At 42.7% G+C, this 15770-nt stretch overlaps 1 protein-coding gene across 2 annotated transcripts in view; it reads left to right on the top strand.

Moving 5' to 3' along the window:
• The window catches only part of DOCK1 (dedicator of cytokinesis 1), a 278334-nt gene that overhangs the window by 48027 nt on the left and 214537 nt on the right, over window positions 1–15770 (top strand). For both annotated transcript variants that reach the window (XM_065066732.1, XM_065066731.1), the window contains exons 18-22: window positions 438–621; window positions 5164–5261; window positions 8772–8861; window positions 9375–9475; window positions 11251–11385. In XM_065066732.1, coding sequence (XP_064922804.1) covers window positions 438–621; window positions 5164–5261; window positions 8772–8861; window positions 9375–9475; window positions 11251–11385 — 608 coding nt within the window. The remainder of the gene's footprint in view (window positions 1–437; window positions 622–5163; window positions 5262–8771; window positions 8862–9374; window positions 9476–11250; window positions 11386–15770) is intronic.

The following is a 15770-nucleotide window of genomic DNA, read 5'->3' as shown; positions in this document are numbered from 1 at the left end:
AGATATTCGGTCTTTCCATGGCAGCTAGCTCAGCTGACTGGCTTCTAGTGAATTCCTCTTACGGAATTGTGCAGCCAAATGTGTTACAGGCTATTCTGTCAGATCAAGCCACTACATAACAAGTACTGTGCAATTTGCATGTTTGGCAGATTGATTGTTAAACCTTGAATGTGCTTTGCGGGGGATGTTTTAATTTCAGAGGTGCTTGTTATTGAGTTTTATATGGATTTTCTTGTGTGGGAAAAGTTACTTGTGTAGCCCTTTAAATACCACATCTTAGCAGGTTGGTGCGGAGTTACTGTTGTTAAAGACCCATTGGAGAGCTCCAATTCTGGAGAAAACCGAAGAAAATCCAGTGTAAATAATAAAGTTTGAATATTACCAGTGTTTTTTTTACTGGCAACTTGTTTCATTTTGTATTTAAAACACCACTGCAGGCAGAAGCAAAGAAGCTGGAGGATGCCTCGACGTATTTAAGTCTGCCATCCACTAAAATAGAACTGGAGGAAAAGGGACACTCGGCAACAGGGAAGAGCATGCAGAACCTCGGCAGCTGCACCATCAGCAAGGACTCTTTCCAGATTTCTACTCTCGTTTGTTCAACAAAACTTACCCAGAATGGTAAGTTGATGGGATGTCTGGAGCTTCTGCTCCTCACAGTTGGGTGGGTTGGATGTACCAACTTGCCTTCTCCATCCCTCTCCCTCTGCGTGGATGGTGGGTTGTTCGCCACACAGTCTTGGTTTAAATCGTCTGGATGCAGCAAAGTCATCTCTTGACTATGTACTATCCAGCCTTCTCCCTGCCCATGGGTTTTGTTTTGCTTTAGAGCAGTACGTGTCTCTAAGGAAACAGAAGAATCCCAAGTTAAATGGAAACAAGAATATTTTTTGCCATAGAGTTGCGAATTTTATACTGAAGTACACAGAAAACAGGCTCTGTGGCATTTTAATTCTCTGTGGGAATGAGTAACAGCACTAAGAGGATGAGTTTTCTTTCAAGAGTAGGTAATATCATAACTCTGCTCCCAAACAAGCTGTTTTATGTTATTTCCAAGGTGGAATATCCATATCTTATACCAGAAGAAAGCTCTGATGTTTTCCTATGCTGGGCAGAAGGGGTTTGCTGCATGGAGGTCACTCTTGTGTTCACACAGCTTCGCATCAACACAGAGTATTCCTTTTAAAACTCGCCTTATATACATTTTTCACGTATGCGTGTCAGCTGGCTGCCTGAAGCCTGTGGGAAGCAGAGCTGGTGCCAGCCACCAAAGCAAATATTTCACATTTCCAGCCTGTGCCCTCTGTGTGATTTTTTGCGCTCGGTTGCCATGGAGCGGCCGGTCCCTGGTTCTCCAGGAGCAGACGGGGAGCGTGGGTGGGTCACCAGGACGTGAGTCACATCGGGAGAGGGAAAAGGGAGCGCGCTGGAGCTGCCGGGAGTTGAGGTCGCGGATGAGGCGACAGGGAGTGGGTGGGAGTGACGATTGGGTTGTCACGTTAACGAGTTCTCCTCCATCCAAGGGACAAGTTACTGCTCTGCTACGACTTCCTAGTCAACTCGTCATTTTATTGCGGTATTTATCAGTGGCGTCTCTGTTCCAGCACGTCCTTGGTGTTTGGTATTCGGAGCACATTGTGCTCACTGCAGGCTGGCGGCCTCACAGCCTGAGAGGGTGTTTAGCAAAAAAAGAGTGGAAATGATTTTGGAATTTCATAGCAAAGAGGGGATCACAGCTCAACAGTAACAGAGTGGTTCTGGGATTTTGTGGAACGCAGAAACCACCCTGTGGAATTGAGCTGCTTTGAATTGAGCTGCTTTTTGTGTGTGATACGATCAGTTTGGTTTTCTTTTCTCTTGGTCCCTCCTCATACTTGTCAATAGTTTGAAGAATTTCATGGCTGGGCCCAGAAGTTGCAGTGAATGGGTCAAATCCCGTTGAGAGCTGGTCACAGTGGGGCTCCCCAGGGCCTGGTTCTCTTTAATACCGTTATTTATCTTAATTTATCTTGATCTGGAGTCAAAACTTTGAGGAACTCAGGAGATCAGGATTTCAGAAAACAGTTCAGAAGAGTTTTATTCAGTCCTTTAGCACAACTGAAGATGATTAAGAAAAAAACCAAAGGCAGTGCACATGACACGGCAAATTCAGGTGCTACAGTGGCATAAAAGTGGAGATGTTAATATGGCATTAAAATAAAACAAGTAATAAAGAGTGGTAAATCAAATGCTTGAAGTCAAGAGGGAAGATGAATTCAAGGAATGTGGAAATTTAGAGTGGAAATATTGTCTAATTTCAGTTCAGTGACTGGGCTTTGAGAAAAGTTTGGGTATCTCCACAGGGAAACTTTTGCATAGATACAGGTCGAGGAAAGCGTATAACCAGAAAGCCATTTGCTTCAAATCACTAGATAAATGTAAAGGAAAATCTTTATGTGTAGTCAATATAATAATAAATTACATTAACCCAAATAAAGTTGCTGTTAGCTGCTTGGCCAGGGTAGATATTAGTTCTAAGCTTTTGCAATTAAAGATCCTCATTCTGTCTTCCTCTGATGTTTTCTTGTCACATAAATTTCACTTGACGTAGGCTGACTGTATAGTTATTAGAGGCTAAAGTTGTGTTTTACATTCTTTTCCTGTCCTAGCTACTGCATTATTCTACAGTTAGACCAGTTAAAAGAGTAGGAATAACTGACCATTGGTACTTTAATGCTTGCAGGATCAGAGTGAATGTGCATTTGGACTGTACACTGTAACTTATTTTTCTCTTTGTGGCGGTGGGACTGCACTGACACTGTTCCCGCATGTATATTCATTTGGCATTTGCTCTGTCATCACGCGGAAAGCACACGCGGGTCTGTGTTCTCGGGGCCGCGCTCGATGCCGTGCGGTCCGTGGGCCGGCTTTTGTTCACATCGTTTCCTTTGTCAAGCTGATGCCCTTTGAGAAGTCAGACTGAAACCAAATTCCGTGCTGAGAAGCTGATATCAACACATTAATGAAATTCTTTGAATAACTCGTGGAGACATCTTTGCTTCCAGGAGGAATTTTTCTGTCCATGTTGAGTTTCTAATACTTCGGTTTCAGTCTGTAGACGTTCTGTAGGATGATGAACAAATAATTGAGGGCTTGGATTGTTCAAATGTGGTAAAACACTCTTCTGCTCCCATAGAGATGAGAAGTGTTGGTTTAAGTGCTGCTCAGAGGGGACTCTGTCCCAAGTAGAACTATGGTCCATTTCACTAGAATTTCACTAGTTTTATTTATTGCTTAGAATTAAAGATTTTGAGAAAAGTATAGTAGTTGCTCTGGATATAATTTAAAGAATATACTCTGCAGATACGTGCCTTGGTAAGCATTTTGTTGGGTGCTTTGAAAGTTTGAATGAAAGAAGTGAGGGGGTATTGGTTGGGAGAAGCCGCCTGTCCTTACTGTTTAAGGGTCACATTGGGCAGAATTCACACAATATTGACCATGCTGGGGGGTTGGACTGGATGATCTTTTGAGGTCCCTTCCAATCCCTGACATTCTATAATTCTGTGATATCGGGGGTGAGGGAATGTGCAGTAGTGATGCAATGGCTAAAATGAAGGTGGACAGTATTTAAATCTCCTGTTTGTCTCTCTTTGGCTGCTTCTACTGAGGGTGATTTATGGATCATGTGTGCTGAAAACTGACTTTTAATGGGGCAGGGAGGAATTTTTCCCTGAGGCTGGCTTGGCCAAGGCAGGACGAGTTTGGGGTTTGCGGGCAGTTCACGTCTCATCTCAACAAACGCTTACGTGGGTTTAATTTGTTGGTGTGGTTGTTAATATTTACTAGTGGGGTTATTCGCGGGGGAACCCCAATTGTGAGTTCCTCGTGAGACATTTTCCCTAAAGGAGACTGAAAAATGGTGGTGTGGCTCTTCACGATTAATAAAAGCGAGCGAGCTTATTTATCGGTGAACGCTGAAGTGATGTGATCTCAGTAGCGGGATGGAGAATTTGGGGACGAGACCGTTTGCGGTTTCGTGATCAGGTCTGTACCCCAGCTCTCCATCACTTGGAAGCAGCCGAGCAATTTGGGCGTTCTGAGTTATTAAGCAGACAGCTTCCCACCGAATTAGCTTAGTTTGCAACTGTTTGCCTTGCCTTGTGTCTTATTTTCAGTTTATTCGGTGAGAGCAAAGAAGCTGGAAACATTAATGCTGGAGGAGTCACGGCCCTGTGGATATAACTGTGTTGGCAGCTGACTAATTTCATTTTGGCATCTTTTTCTAAACACCCAACTGTTGTGTACAACAAATTAAAACCGAGGGATCAGACTTTTCTTGGCCTAGATTTTAATGCTGACATTTCAAAAGCAAGCTGCTTGTTTTCTGAAAGTGTCTCTGAGTTCTTTCATGATAAAAAAATCAAGTCCTGTATCCAAACTAGCGTGGTCAGCAGGACAAGGGCAGTGATCCTTCCCCTGTGCTCTGCATTGGGGAGGCCACACCTGGAGTATTGTGTTCAGTTCTGGGCCCCTCAGTTCAGGAAAGAGATTGAAGTGCTGGAGCGGGTCCAGAGAAGAGCAACAAGACTGGGGAAGGGACTTGAACACAAGCCCTATGGGGAGAGGCTGAGGGAGCTGGGCTTGTTTAGTCTGGAGAAGAGGAGGCTTAGAGGTGAGCTCAGCACTCTCTAGAACTACCTGAAGGGCAGTTCTAGCCAGGTGGGGATTGGTCTCTTCTCCCATGCAGTCAGCAATAGGACAAGGGGCCATGGGCTTCAACTCTGCCAGGGGAAATTTAGGCTGGAAATTAGAAAGAAATTCTTTGCAGAGAGAGTGGTCAGGCATTGGAATGGCTGCCCAGGGAGGTGCTGGACTCGCCGTCCCTGGAGGTTTTTAAACTGAGATTGGACATGGCACTTAGTGCCATGATCTAGTCAATGGACTGGAGTTGGACCAAGGGTTGGACTGGATGATCTCTGAGGTCTTTTCCAGCCCAGTCCATTCTGTGATTCTGTGAAAAGTATTTTACTGGGTTTCTGTGGCATCAGAGGCGTTTTAGAAAGATGTTGATGTCCGGTGAAAATGAGTGACCGAAGGAAGTAAACCCATTTGCCATGAATGTGGTTACGGAGTGTGAGCGAAAGTAAATAACCTGCATGGTATGATTGTTCTTCTTATTCCCAGTTGATCTCTTGGGACTTCTGAAATGGAGATCCAACACAAACCTGTTGCAGCAGAATTTGAAGCAGCTGATGAAAGTCGACGGTGGTGAAGTGGTTAAGGTAATGAGTTAATTTATTTCAAAATAAATCTAGTATTGTGATTTTTGTTGAATCCCATATTTTAAGGTATTCATATTTTTATTTTGTTCCCTGCCCAACAGCCCCAACCTCACTGCGCACACTTGCACATCAAATTGTAACCAGGTGTCTCTCAGCCGTCAGGATGCTAATGCCCTTCTCCCTGCTCTCAAAGAACATTTCAGATGTTGAGTGCTGCTAAAAGGCTTGGAAAATGCAGATTGCTGAAAATATAGGGTGTTTTTTTAGCATTCACTTCAGTGAATTTTTATATACAGATACATGAAGGCAAAGGGTGTTTTTCTTTGCAAGATTAAAACATCTTGGAATTCTTACACGGTGATATTAAATGCATTTTTAATACATGGTTGTGGAATGCAATCCTACTGTGTGCTGTGATGTGTTGTAAAAAAACCAACCTTATTTCTCCTGAAAATATTGAGTGGAGCCAAGTGATTTACATTTGCCAAGGCCGCTGAGTGATTGTGGAGACCTACGGAAAGACAGATTTAGTGGTAAAAAAGAATAGACTGGGACGTTATTGAATGTGCCGCAATAAGTCAAGTCTAGAAGAGGGTCAAAAGATGTAATGGACTGGGACAGATGACCCTTCAGGGCCTGCAGTGTTGTCTCCTTTTCAGTGGATTTTAATATGGTTAACAGAAGCATAATGAGTGCCTTGTCTTGAAGTAACTTAAAACATCTGAGAGTGCTGATATTATCCTTTATTGGTTGTGGTGAAAGCAGCATTTCATGGGATTTGTTTTTGGGGAAGTTTCTACCTGCTGCTGTTTCCTTGTGGATCATTTGATGGAGAAAAACTCGACGGTGATACTCAGGTCTGCCAAGCATTGTCGTAGCTCTGTCACTTGTGATGTTCCCTCTTCTCCAGGTGGCACCAGAGTGTGCACAGCAGGTGGATATCGGTGGCTTGAGAAGCATCAGAATGCGGCACAAATGTGTAAATGCAAGCAATGTGGAGGGAGACGCTCACCCTTCCCTGCACCCTTGCAGGACCTGTAGAAAATCATTCTCCCTGTTGCACAGGGATCTGAGCAGAGCTTGATTGACACACAGGACAGAGGAGAGTATGTTTAATATTGCTCTCTTCACCACTTTTATTCTTGTTTAGAAGACCACTGTTTGTGTTACCCATCTATTACAGCACTGTTCACAATATCTCTCTGTAGCCAGCTCCATTGCACCTGGGTCATATCTAGTTTGTAATTGTTCCTTTCTGTTCTTTCGGCTTGTTTTTTTGTCCTTCATGTTTTAAAATACGATACATGGTACAGTCTATGTATATTAAAAACATGATAAAACACAATCAGAATTTCTGTTACTTCTATTTTTTTAAACTCCAGCAGAATGCCTCTGCTTATTGGCGTTCATTCGTAAGTAAAGATCTGCCAAGATACTTATTCTGTGATTGACTGTTTCAGGAGCGAATTGAAACTGTAAATGTTATCTCCCTTTCACAGAGGCTCTGGCTCCATTTGTGTGCAGAGTCTATAGGATATGAGAATGTAAACTTAATAGTCTAGGAATTATTCATACTAGTTCTCTACCAGAGAAATGTTTTCCTACAGTTTATACCACAAAAGCATCTCTCCTGTATTCTCTTTGCTGTTACATGAAATCCTTGTGAACAGATTGAAAACTTGAACTCTACTAAGTCAATATATGATGCCTAGGTGTGAAATGAAGCCTCGGTGGGTCATGATGTGGCCTTCTAACCATCCTTTGGTTTCGAAGGGACTTTTCCAGGCAGCGTTTGGGATCAGGCAGTGCTGCTTCTCTTCAAACCAAGACACAAACTTCTCTCAAAGCTCAAAACTGTTTTTTTATGCATTTCTCCCTGCCAGATGCTGGTTAAATATTCTTTATTTGCACGTGTCCTTTAGTTTAACAAATGAGACTGTGAGAAGGCTATTGGTTTTTCTGTATTTCCACCCCCCCCCCCCCCCCCCCCAAATCCTGTAGTGAAATGATGAGCTGGATCTCCCCCACAACTGAAGTCTCAAATCACCTGCAAACATTTTGTCTTTTCTATGTTTTTCATCTTAGGATATTAGTAGCGTGAGCTGTGGCTCCACATTCACTTGTTTTGAGGAGGTTTGGCATTCAGCGATGTTTAGCGAGCTGCTAAATGGAGGTTAATTCCTGAGATGTAACTCTGGGTTTAGTAGGCAGTCTGGGTGGATCAGGTTTGATCTAGGAGACCCGTTGCGTGGATAAAAATTAAGGGAGGAAGGTGGGAGTGGGGCTGGTTTTCCATCGCTCCCACAGTGTGTAGAGCTTCTCTTTGTACTCACAATCTTGGCAATCACATTGGACATTAGGAGACGTTTCTTCTTGGAAGGGGTTGTCGGGCGCTAGAACAGGCTGCCCAGGGCAGTGCTGGAGTCGCCATCCCTGGAGGGTTGGACAGACGGACATGAGGTTCTCGGGACATGGGGTGGTGCTGGGGGTGGGTTATGGTTGGACTCATTGATCTCAAGGGTCTCTTCCAAACAAAATGATTCTGTGATTCTAGCAATCAGTTGCTTGCCTTCTGCTTGTTCAGATGTTCTTCCCCAACTATACCTTGTCTTATCTACAAGACAAAACATTTTTACTTCATTTGAGACAGACGTGCTGCAACAATCCACGTTGAACCCCTTCTTTCTCAACCAAAACAAACACAAACTGAGGCCACAGTCCGTCCCTGTTCTGCCTTGGAGGAGCCCATGTCGTTTTTGTGTCATCTGCTGGAAGGAACCACTCAGACACAACCCAATGTCGATAAATCTCAGTGTATTGATGAGTATCTCTGGGCCGTGCATGGATTACTTGTCGCTAGGAAGAAATACTGTGATTATACCTGTGTAAATCAGCTTTTATCCTTCTGCTTATCTCGAATCCCCTGACACTAATCTGCTTTTCCTTGCACAGATCAGGGTGTCCAGCCAAGTGAAGACTCTTCCTCTCTTGCAGAGGTTTTGGGCCGGGGCAGAAGGTTGTTGCTCCGGTTCTCACACCCGCATGTGTGCTCCCGTTTGACGTTGCAGCTGGTGCCAGCGATGTGCTGTGTGCTCCTCATCGCTCAGCTCAAAACCGCTGGGGATGACTCCATTTATTTGGCATGACACTCAGTTGCTTGTCTGGTTTGTGCTCTGAAACATCAGTTTTCAGCAGCTGCATGATCCTGTGAGCCGTGTGTTGGAGCTGAGTTTTGGAATACATTTTTGTTCTTTCACGAGAATAGGTTGAACTCCTTGTTCAGGTGTACCAGGGGTGGTTGCTGCCTACCTTTTTTCTATCCGAGTGATACAGATGTAGAGATAATCAACTAAAAATTAACTTGCTGATAAACAAAAATGTTGAATTTTCCCGTTTTGGCTAACTTTTAAAACGTCTTATGAGTGCAAATATGTCTGTAGAAACCCGTGTGAAATTGGAATTTATGATTTTTTTTCTGTAAAATGTGATGACTTGTGTACTTATTTGTAGTTTCTTCAAGATACATTGGATGCACTTTTTAACATAATGATGGAGAACTCGGAGAGTGAGACATTTGACACGTTAGTGTTCGATGCTTTGGTAAGTTTGCATTGTGGGTGGATTAGAATATACATTCTAGGATTTACACCATGTTTATTTATTCACCATTACAGTATGAAGTTTACTAGTGAAAAATATCTCGGCTGTTATTTATGATTTAATTTTAAAATGATAGTTGACGTTTCAGCTGGACGCGAGCCAGAAAGGTTTGGATACATCATGCCGTCCTCCCAGAAGTGACAGAAGCAATCACGTCCAGTCATTTGGGTGGATTAGCAGCAGAATTTAGGACAAAAATAGAAAATTTCTGCTTAGAACAGAAAACTTTGAGAACGAGAAGCCTTCACAGGAAAGGAGAATATTAATAGATTGGGAGGATAATCAAAAGCCCAAGTCTGTGTGTTTTTAACATTATTAATGTGGTTTGTTTAACGTTATTAATGTGGTTTGTCTGAAAATAAAGGTGATGGTTGTGTTTTGTGTGGTTTTTTTTTGCTTGTGTTTTTTTTTTTTTTGAGTATAAAGCAATAATTTTGTTGTGACTTTTTTCAGGTATTTATCATTGGACTGATTGCTGACAGAAAGTTTCAACATTTCAATCCTGTGTTGGAAACCTACATTAAGAAGCATTTCAGTGCTACGTTAGCCTACACGTAAATATTCTAATTTACATTTTCCTAACGTGTTCTGCATAATTTTTCTGGATAATGTTGTTCAGTTACTTGTCTATATAAAGGTTATTCAGGTATTTGCCCCTGTTGCTTGGTAGGGTGGGAGGTACTTGAAGAAGATTGGAGACAGTGCGCCTTCATCTCTTGAAATCATAGTGAAAAAGCATTTGGTCATTTGTGAGGACAAAGTCCTGATGTTGTTGTGTTGAAGGAGATGATGATTTGACCATCTCAATAATTGTTTTGTAAGGAAAATATTCATAAGCAGTTCCCAATCACACCTGAGAAAGAAACCATGGCCGTTTAAGATGCTTCAAATAGATGTTGTTTGGTGCACTAAATGTTTGACGTTGTATTATCGGCATTACCGTCACTTTGGGGAGGAAGCGGTGAAGAGCGAAAAAGCCAAAGTTCCATTATTTTTGCTGTCTTAAGTATTTCTTGGCAGGAGTTTTGCTGCTGCTTCAGGCTATTAATGTTGGAGGAAAAATATATAATGGGTATCTTTGCAGTGTTGGGAGGAAAACAAACCCAAACTGGGACAACTGCTGTGCGCTTTGCTGTTACACGGTCTCTGTTACGTGAACAGAAAGTGTTGGAGAAGTATTGGTTTAAAATAGTGAAGAAGAGTTAGGCCTTTAGTCGCAGCTTTGATGTTACGGTCACTTTGTTGACTTGTGGCCTTTGTGTGGAGCAGGTAAAGGATGGAGCATCCTCCAGCATCTGGTTTTATTGCCATAACTGGTCCCTTTGACCTGCAGCCGTGAAGAACATCGTTCCTCTCCTTAACTTTGGGGCGGCAGAAGCAACTTTAAGCTTGAGGATGCTGGAAAATCTGAATTTTGGCTTGATTTGTGCCCATGGACATCACACATCCCTGCCCTCTCCCTTCCTTTTATGGCACATGTTTATTTAAGTAAAAAGATGTTGCATTGACAGTATCTAAGTGGTTACTTGGAGTTCTTAGGCAGTTTACACCTATTCAAATAAATCCCTCTATATCAAGGTATATCTATATATCTATATATCTATATATCTATATATCTATATATCTATATATCTATATATCTATATATCTATATATCTATATATCTACTCGGTGTTGTTTTCTATTAGTGGTCTATAATGTGCGTATTTACTTTCAGGGTGAATGTTGAAACATACAGCGTAGCTAGGATGATTTCAAATGGCATTTACTTGTAGTTGCGTTAAAATCGTTATTTATATGCAGGTAGTTGAAATGGTATTATTTAGAAAACTGTTTGGCTTTCAAATTTGATAGACTTGAAAGTGTGGAAAAAGAGAATTTCCAACTGATTTTACAAATTCTATCCCAAAATCCATGGGAAAGCCTTGTTTAATGAAGAAACCCCCATTTTAAGTGTTTCCATTCTTACAATGTGTTTGTATTTAAATATTTCTGTTATTTTGATTAGTAGCAGTAGTTGCACCTTTAGAATAACCAAAATCTGAATATCCCTAAATACATAGCAGAAAATGAGTCTTACTGAGATTTGCTGGTTTGCATCTATGTTGAATAGTGTTATGGTCTGTGCGGTTAATTTTTTCTCACTAATAGGTTGCACCTATTTACCAGAAAAAATGAGGACACATTGGTTTTATTAGTTGCATAATTCATTTTGTGACTTGGTGGGTGGGCACTATTTGGGCACTTAATTTTTATTTAAATCTGTCACAACTGAAATTTTTCTCTGGGATCATACTTGGAACTTGTACATGTTTCTGTATTTAAACAGAAAACTGACTAAGGTTTTAAAAACGTATGTGGATAACGCTGAGAAGTGCGGTATCATCGATCAGCTCTTCAAAGCTATGAAAGCCTTGGAGTACATCTTCAAGTTCATAGTCCGGTCCCGGATCTTGTTCAATCAGTAAGTATTAGTGGATGCTGACACCTGCAATTCCCATTTACCACATTGTTCAAAAAGTGTCCAAATTATAACACCATATGTTAAAGTTGCTCAATATTGCACTATTTTAGAAATACCTTGAGCTGTTAGAACTTATTTCATGAGATAGCTGTTGCCTAGGAGCAAGCCACATTTTTTTAACAGGGATGTATATTGTAAGTAGCAGTGCACTGCTAAAATAATGATGTGTTTTAGTTCTCTGAACAAATAAAACTTGCCACTATTTGGGAAACTTTTGTCCGTAACTCTGGTACTGTGATCACAGTATCACAGTATGTTTGGGATTGGAAGGGACCTCAAAAGATCATCGAGTCCAGTCCCCCTGCTGGAGCAGGAACACCCAGGTGAGGTCGCACAGGAACATGTCCAGGCGGGTTTTGAATGTCTCCAGAGAAGGAGACTCCACAACCCCCCTGGGCAGCCTGTTCCAGGCTCTGGCACCCTCACTGAGAAGTTTCTTCTCAAATTTAAGTGGAACCTCTTGTGTTCCAGCTTGATCCCATTACCCCTTGTCCTATCATTGTTTGCCACTGAGAAGAGCCTGGCTCCATCCTCATGGCACTCACCCTTTATATATTTATAAACATTAATAAGGTCACCCCTCAGTCTTCTCCAAACTAAAGAGCCCCAGCTCCCTCAGCCTTTCTTCATAAGGGAGGTGCTCCACTCCCTTAATCATCTTGGTTGCCCTACGCTGGACCCTCTCCAGCAGTTCCCTGTCCTTCTGGAACTGAGGGGCCCAGAACTGGACACAATATTCCAGATGTGGTCTCACCAGGGTGGAGTAGAGGGGAAGGAGAACCTCTCTCGATCTACTGACCACCCCCCTTCTAATACACCCCAGGATGCCATTGGCCTTCCTGGCCACAAGGGCACAGTGCTGGCTCATGGTCACCCTGCTGTCCACCAGGACCTCCAGGTCCCTTTCCCCTACACTGCTCTCTAACATGTAATTTCCCAACCTTTACTGGAACCTGGGGTTGTTCCTGCCCAGATGCAGGACTCTACACTTTCCCTTGTTAAATTTCATCAGGTTATTCCCTGCCCAGCTCTCCAGCCTGTCCAGGTCTCTGATGGCAGCACAGCTTCCAGTGTCAGCCACCCCTCCCAGCTTAGTGTCATCAGCAAACTTGCTGATAGTGCACTCTATTCCCTCGTCTAAATCGTTAATGAATATATTGAATAATATTGGCCCCAGTACTGACCCCTGAGGCACTGCACTAGATACTGGCCTCCAACTAGACTCCTCACCATTGACTACCACTCTCTGGCTTCTCTCCTTAAGCCAGTCTGTGATGGAAAAGTTGAAGGTACCGAGTAGCCGTGTTGGCCTTTTCCTCATCCAGGCCCGGGCTTGGCTCGTGGCTTTGCTTAGATGGCTTCAAAAGTCCTGGAAAACTCAAGTATTGAAATTATTGCAATTCTATAAAAGCTTTTTCTATGCCTGAGGGCTGCTGGGGGGTGTTTTCTGCTCCCCACTCGCCCTCCTGCATGGTGAAGTGCGCTGGGACTCCTTGGTGCTGTCTGCAGTGGGTGTCCATCTGTAAAACCAAACAGAAAAATTTATTCAAAGTTAATCTGAGAGTCAGTACTGTGTTCTGCGTGCAAAATAATAAAAAAATTATAATACAAGTTGATGTATTAATCTTCACTTAGATTTAATCCTTTTACTACTTGTTAGCGATGGTAACAACCCTATTACAAGGGATTTATGTAGAGCTCTGAAGTTACCAACTGCACCAACCTTTCTCTAATTTAGACATTGTAATTTAGTTCTGCAGGAGTCTTGCTGTGAGGTTCATAAAATACTGTATGTCACTTCCACTGTTGTAGGTCCTACAAATCACTTTAAACCACAAAAAAATAATTATCTCTTGCTGCAGATTAGATTTACAGAAAATGACTCTCCAGTATCGGCCGTTGGATTTCCTTGTGCTCAGTACCAATTCACAGTTCATTAGTGTGGGGAAGACACAGCTCTGAGTGACAAGGGATTAATCCAAGGTGCTGAATGACACCGTGATTTGTGGTGCTGTGAGACTTAAATCTTGCCCGAGGTGTGTGACTTGAAGTGGTTATAACACAACGTGTAGCTGTGTTCTGAAATATTGGTAGTGTTTTACTGAGAAATCGCAAAGAGCAAGCAGAATCTTTTATTAAAAAATATGACGTATTTTTAACTTCAGTACTGTGGTAGCGGACTGAATATGTGGAGCATTTTAGTAATGTGATTACAGGCGAGCTTCAGTTCGGGATAAATACATACAAGCCTAGTTCATCTAGTTAAAGCCCGGTGGCAAATCTGTTTGTTCAGTATATCAGGGTTTATAAGGACACAGTATTATAGGTGAACTTTAGAAATATCTTTATTTGGCTTCCTCAGTAATGATCCCAGTGCTTATATTGTATTACAGCAGTCATAACATTTTGAAGGATCAGCATAGTGTAATCCTGCTTTTCTCGTAGCTGCAGGTTTTTGTGCATTATTAGGTGCATTAAATAAATATATGTTAATAACTGACAGTAGAAACGCATTGGTGACTGACTTATTTATTTTTATTACTATTTACTTTTTGAAACACAAAGCTTTTTGTCTGAAGCAGTTTGATTTATTGGACTGTCAAGTTTAGTTACTGCTTATATTGGTATTTGTTTCACCTCTCTAATCTGTTCCGGGGGACAGCAAAATCCATTACTGAAGTTAGGAGTTAACAAGTAATTTGTCCTGCATAACTCCCAGTTTTAGCCTAAAAGGGGAATAGAAGTTTGCACAGCAAAATAATGCAATTTAATATTTTTTTTGTGGCATTCATTTCCCCTGTCTGCTGGTTAAATAGCTTTTTTGGTTTTGTTTTTTTTTTTTTTAATATCTGTGGCTCCCAAAGGCTTTTGAACACAGCAGTAAAAACAATATACATTAGTTTCAGTGTAAAGCAACACGAACATTCTGGACTTCATGTTTATCTTGAAAAGAGGAGCTCCTTTGCCTCTGTAATAGGTGGTCTGTTGTGATATCTTCAAACACCAAAAATCTTATTATGGCTGTATGTAGTATGGCTGTATGTAGTATGGCTGTATGTCTAAAATCCCTGGGTGTGATGCTCATTCTGAGCTGCAGACCACACAAAAACCTTCTTCAGAGAATTACTCTTACTGGGCTTAATCCCAGAAGAAGACAGAGGAAAATAAAGGAGAACTGAAGTCCTGCTGGGAGCTGCTCCAGTAGATCTTGGTGCAAAATGTTTAGAATCATGGGATCGTAGAATGGTTTGTGTTGAGACCTTCCTAGTGCCCCACGCCATGAGCAGGGACATCTTCACCAGCTCAGGTTGCTCAGAGCCCCGTCCAGCCTGGCCTGGGATGTCTCCAGGGATGGTTTATCCACCACCTCTCTGGCCAACCTGGGCCAGGCTCTCACCACCCTCAGGGCAACAATTTCTTCCTCATGTCCAGCCCGAGTCTCCCCTCCTTTAGTTTAAAACCATTCCCCCTTGTCCTATCACTTCATGCCCTTGTAAATGTCCGTCTCCAGGTTTCTGGAGGTCTCCTTTAGGTATTGAAAAGCTGCAATCAGGTCTCCCTGGAGCTTCTCTTTTCCAGCTGAACACCCCAGCTCCCCCAGCCTGTCCTCCCAGCAGAGCTGTTCCAGACATGGATGATTTCTGTGGCTCCTCTGGCCTCTCTCCAGCAGGTCCATGTGTGTCCTGTGCTGAGGACCTTGAGCTGGACCAGAACTGTGGGGGGGTCTCACCAGAGCAGAGGGGCAGGATTAGGTGAGCTCAGGGCCAGAGCTGGGGGAACCAGGGGTGGCTTTGGGAGCCCAGTTGCTGTTGGATGAAGCTCTTGGAGGCTGTCAAAGCCAACTGGGTAAAAATGGGCTTTTAGTTGTAGAAAGAGACCCATCTGATGTTTATAAACCCTCTTGTCCAGGTCTGACCTGGATGCCAGGTTCTCCTGAGCTTCTTGTAAGCACTGATCCTTTTGGATCACTTTGAGTCTGTTTAGCTGAGGTTCCAAGAAGTGCAACAGCCCTGGTGTAGGTGAGTCACACAAATTGCCAAATGTGGGGGAAATTTAAGGGATTTGTGTGGAGTCTAGTGGTGCTCTCGTCCTCTCCTTCCATTTCATAGCGAGAATTATCTCATCTTACACCTGAACCAGAGATCACGCTGCGTTTAAAATACTCAAGGGAGTTTCAGGAACATTCATTCCTGTGCTGCATTGAGCCAGTGGACCAAGTTCATCAATTGTCTTTGTGGTTGCTCAGGCATCCCAGGGCAGTTTTTATCTCCCTGAAAGCATCTGGCAGAGAGGGAGAGGAGTCCCTGTGGGCAGGTGAGCTCTTA

This window comes from Columba livia, chromosome 6 (genome assembly GCF_036013475.1).
Source record: "Columba livia isolate bColLiv1 breed racing homer chromosome 6, bColLiv1.pat.W.v2, whole genome shotgun sequence".
Lineage (NCBI taxonomy): Eukaryota > Metazoa > Chordata > Aves > Columbiformes > Columbidae > Columba > Columba livia.
The sequence above is the reverse complement of the archived record's forward strand: the minus strand, read 5'-3'. Positions and strand labels throughout refer to the sequence as shown.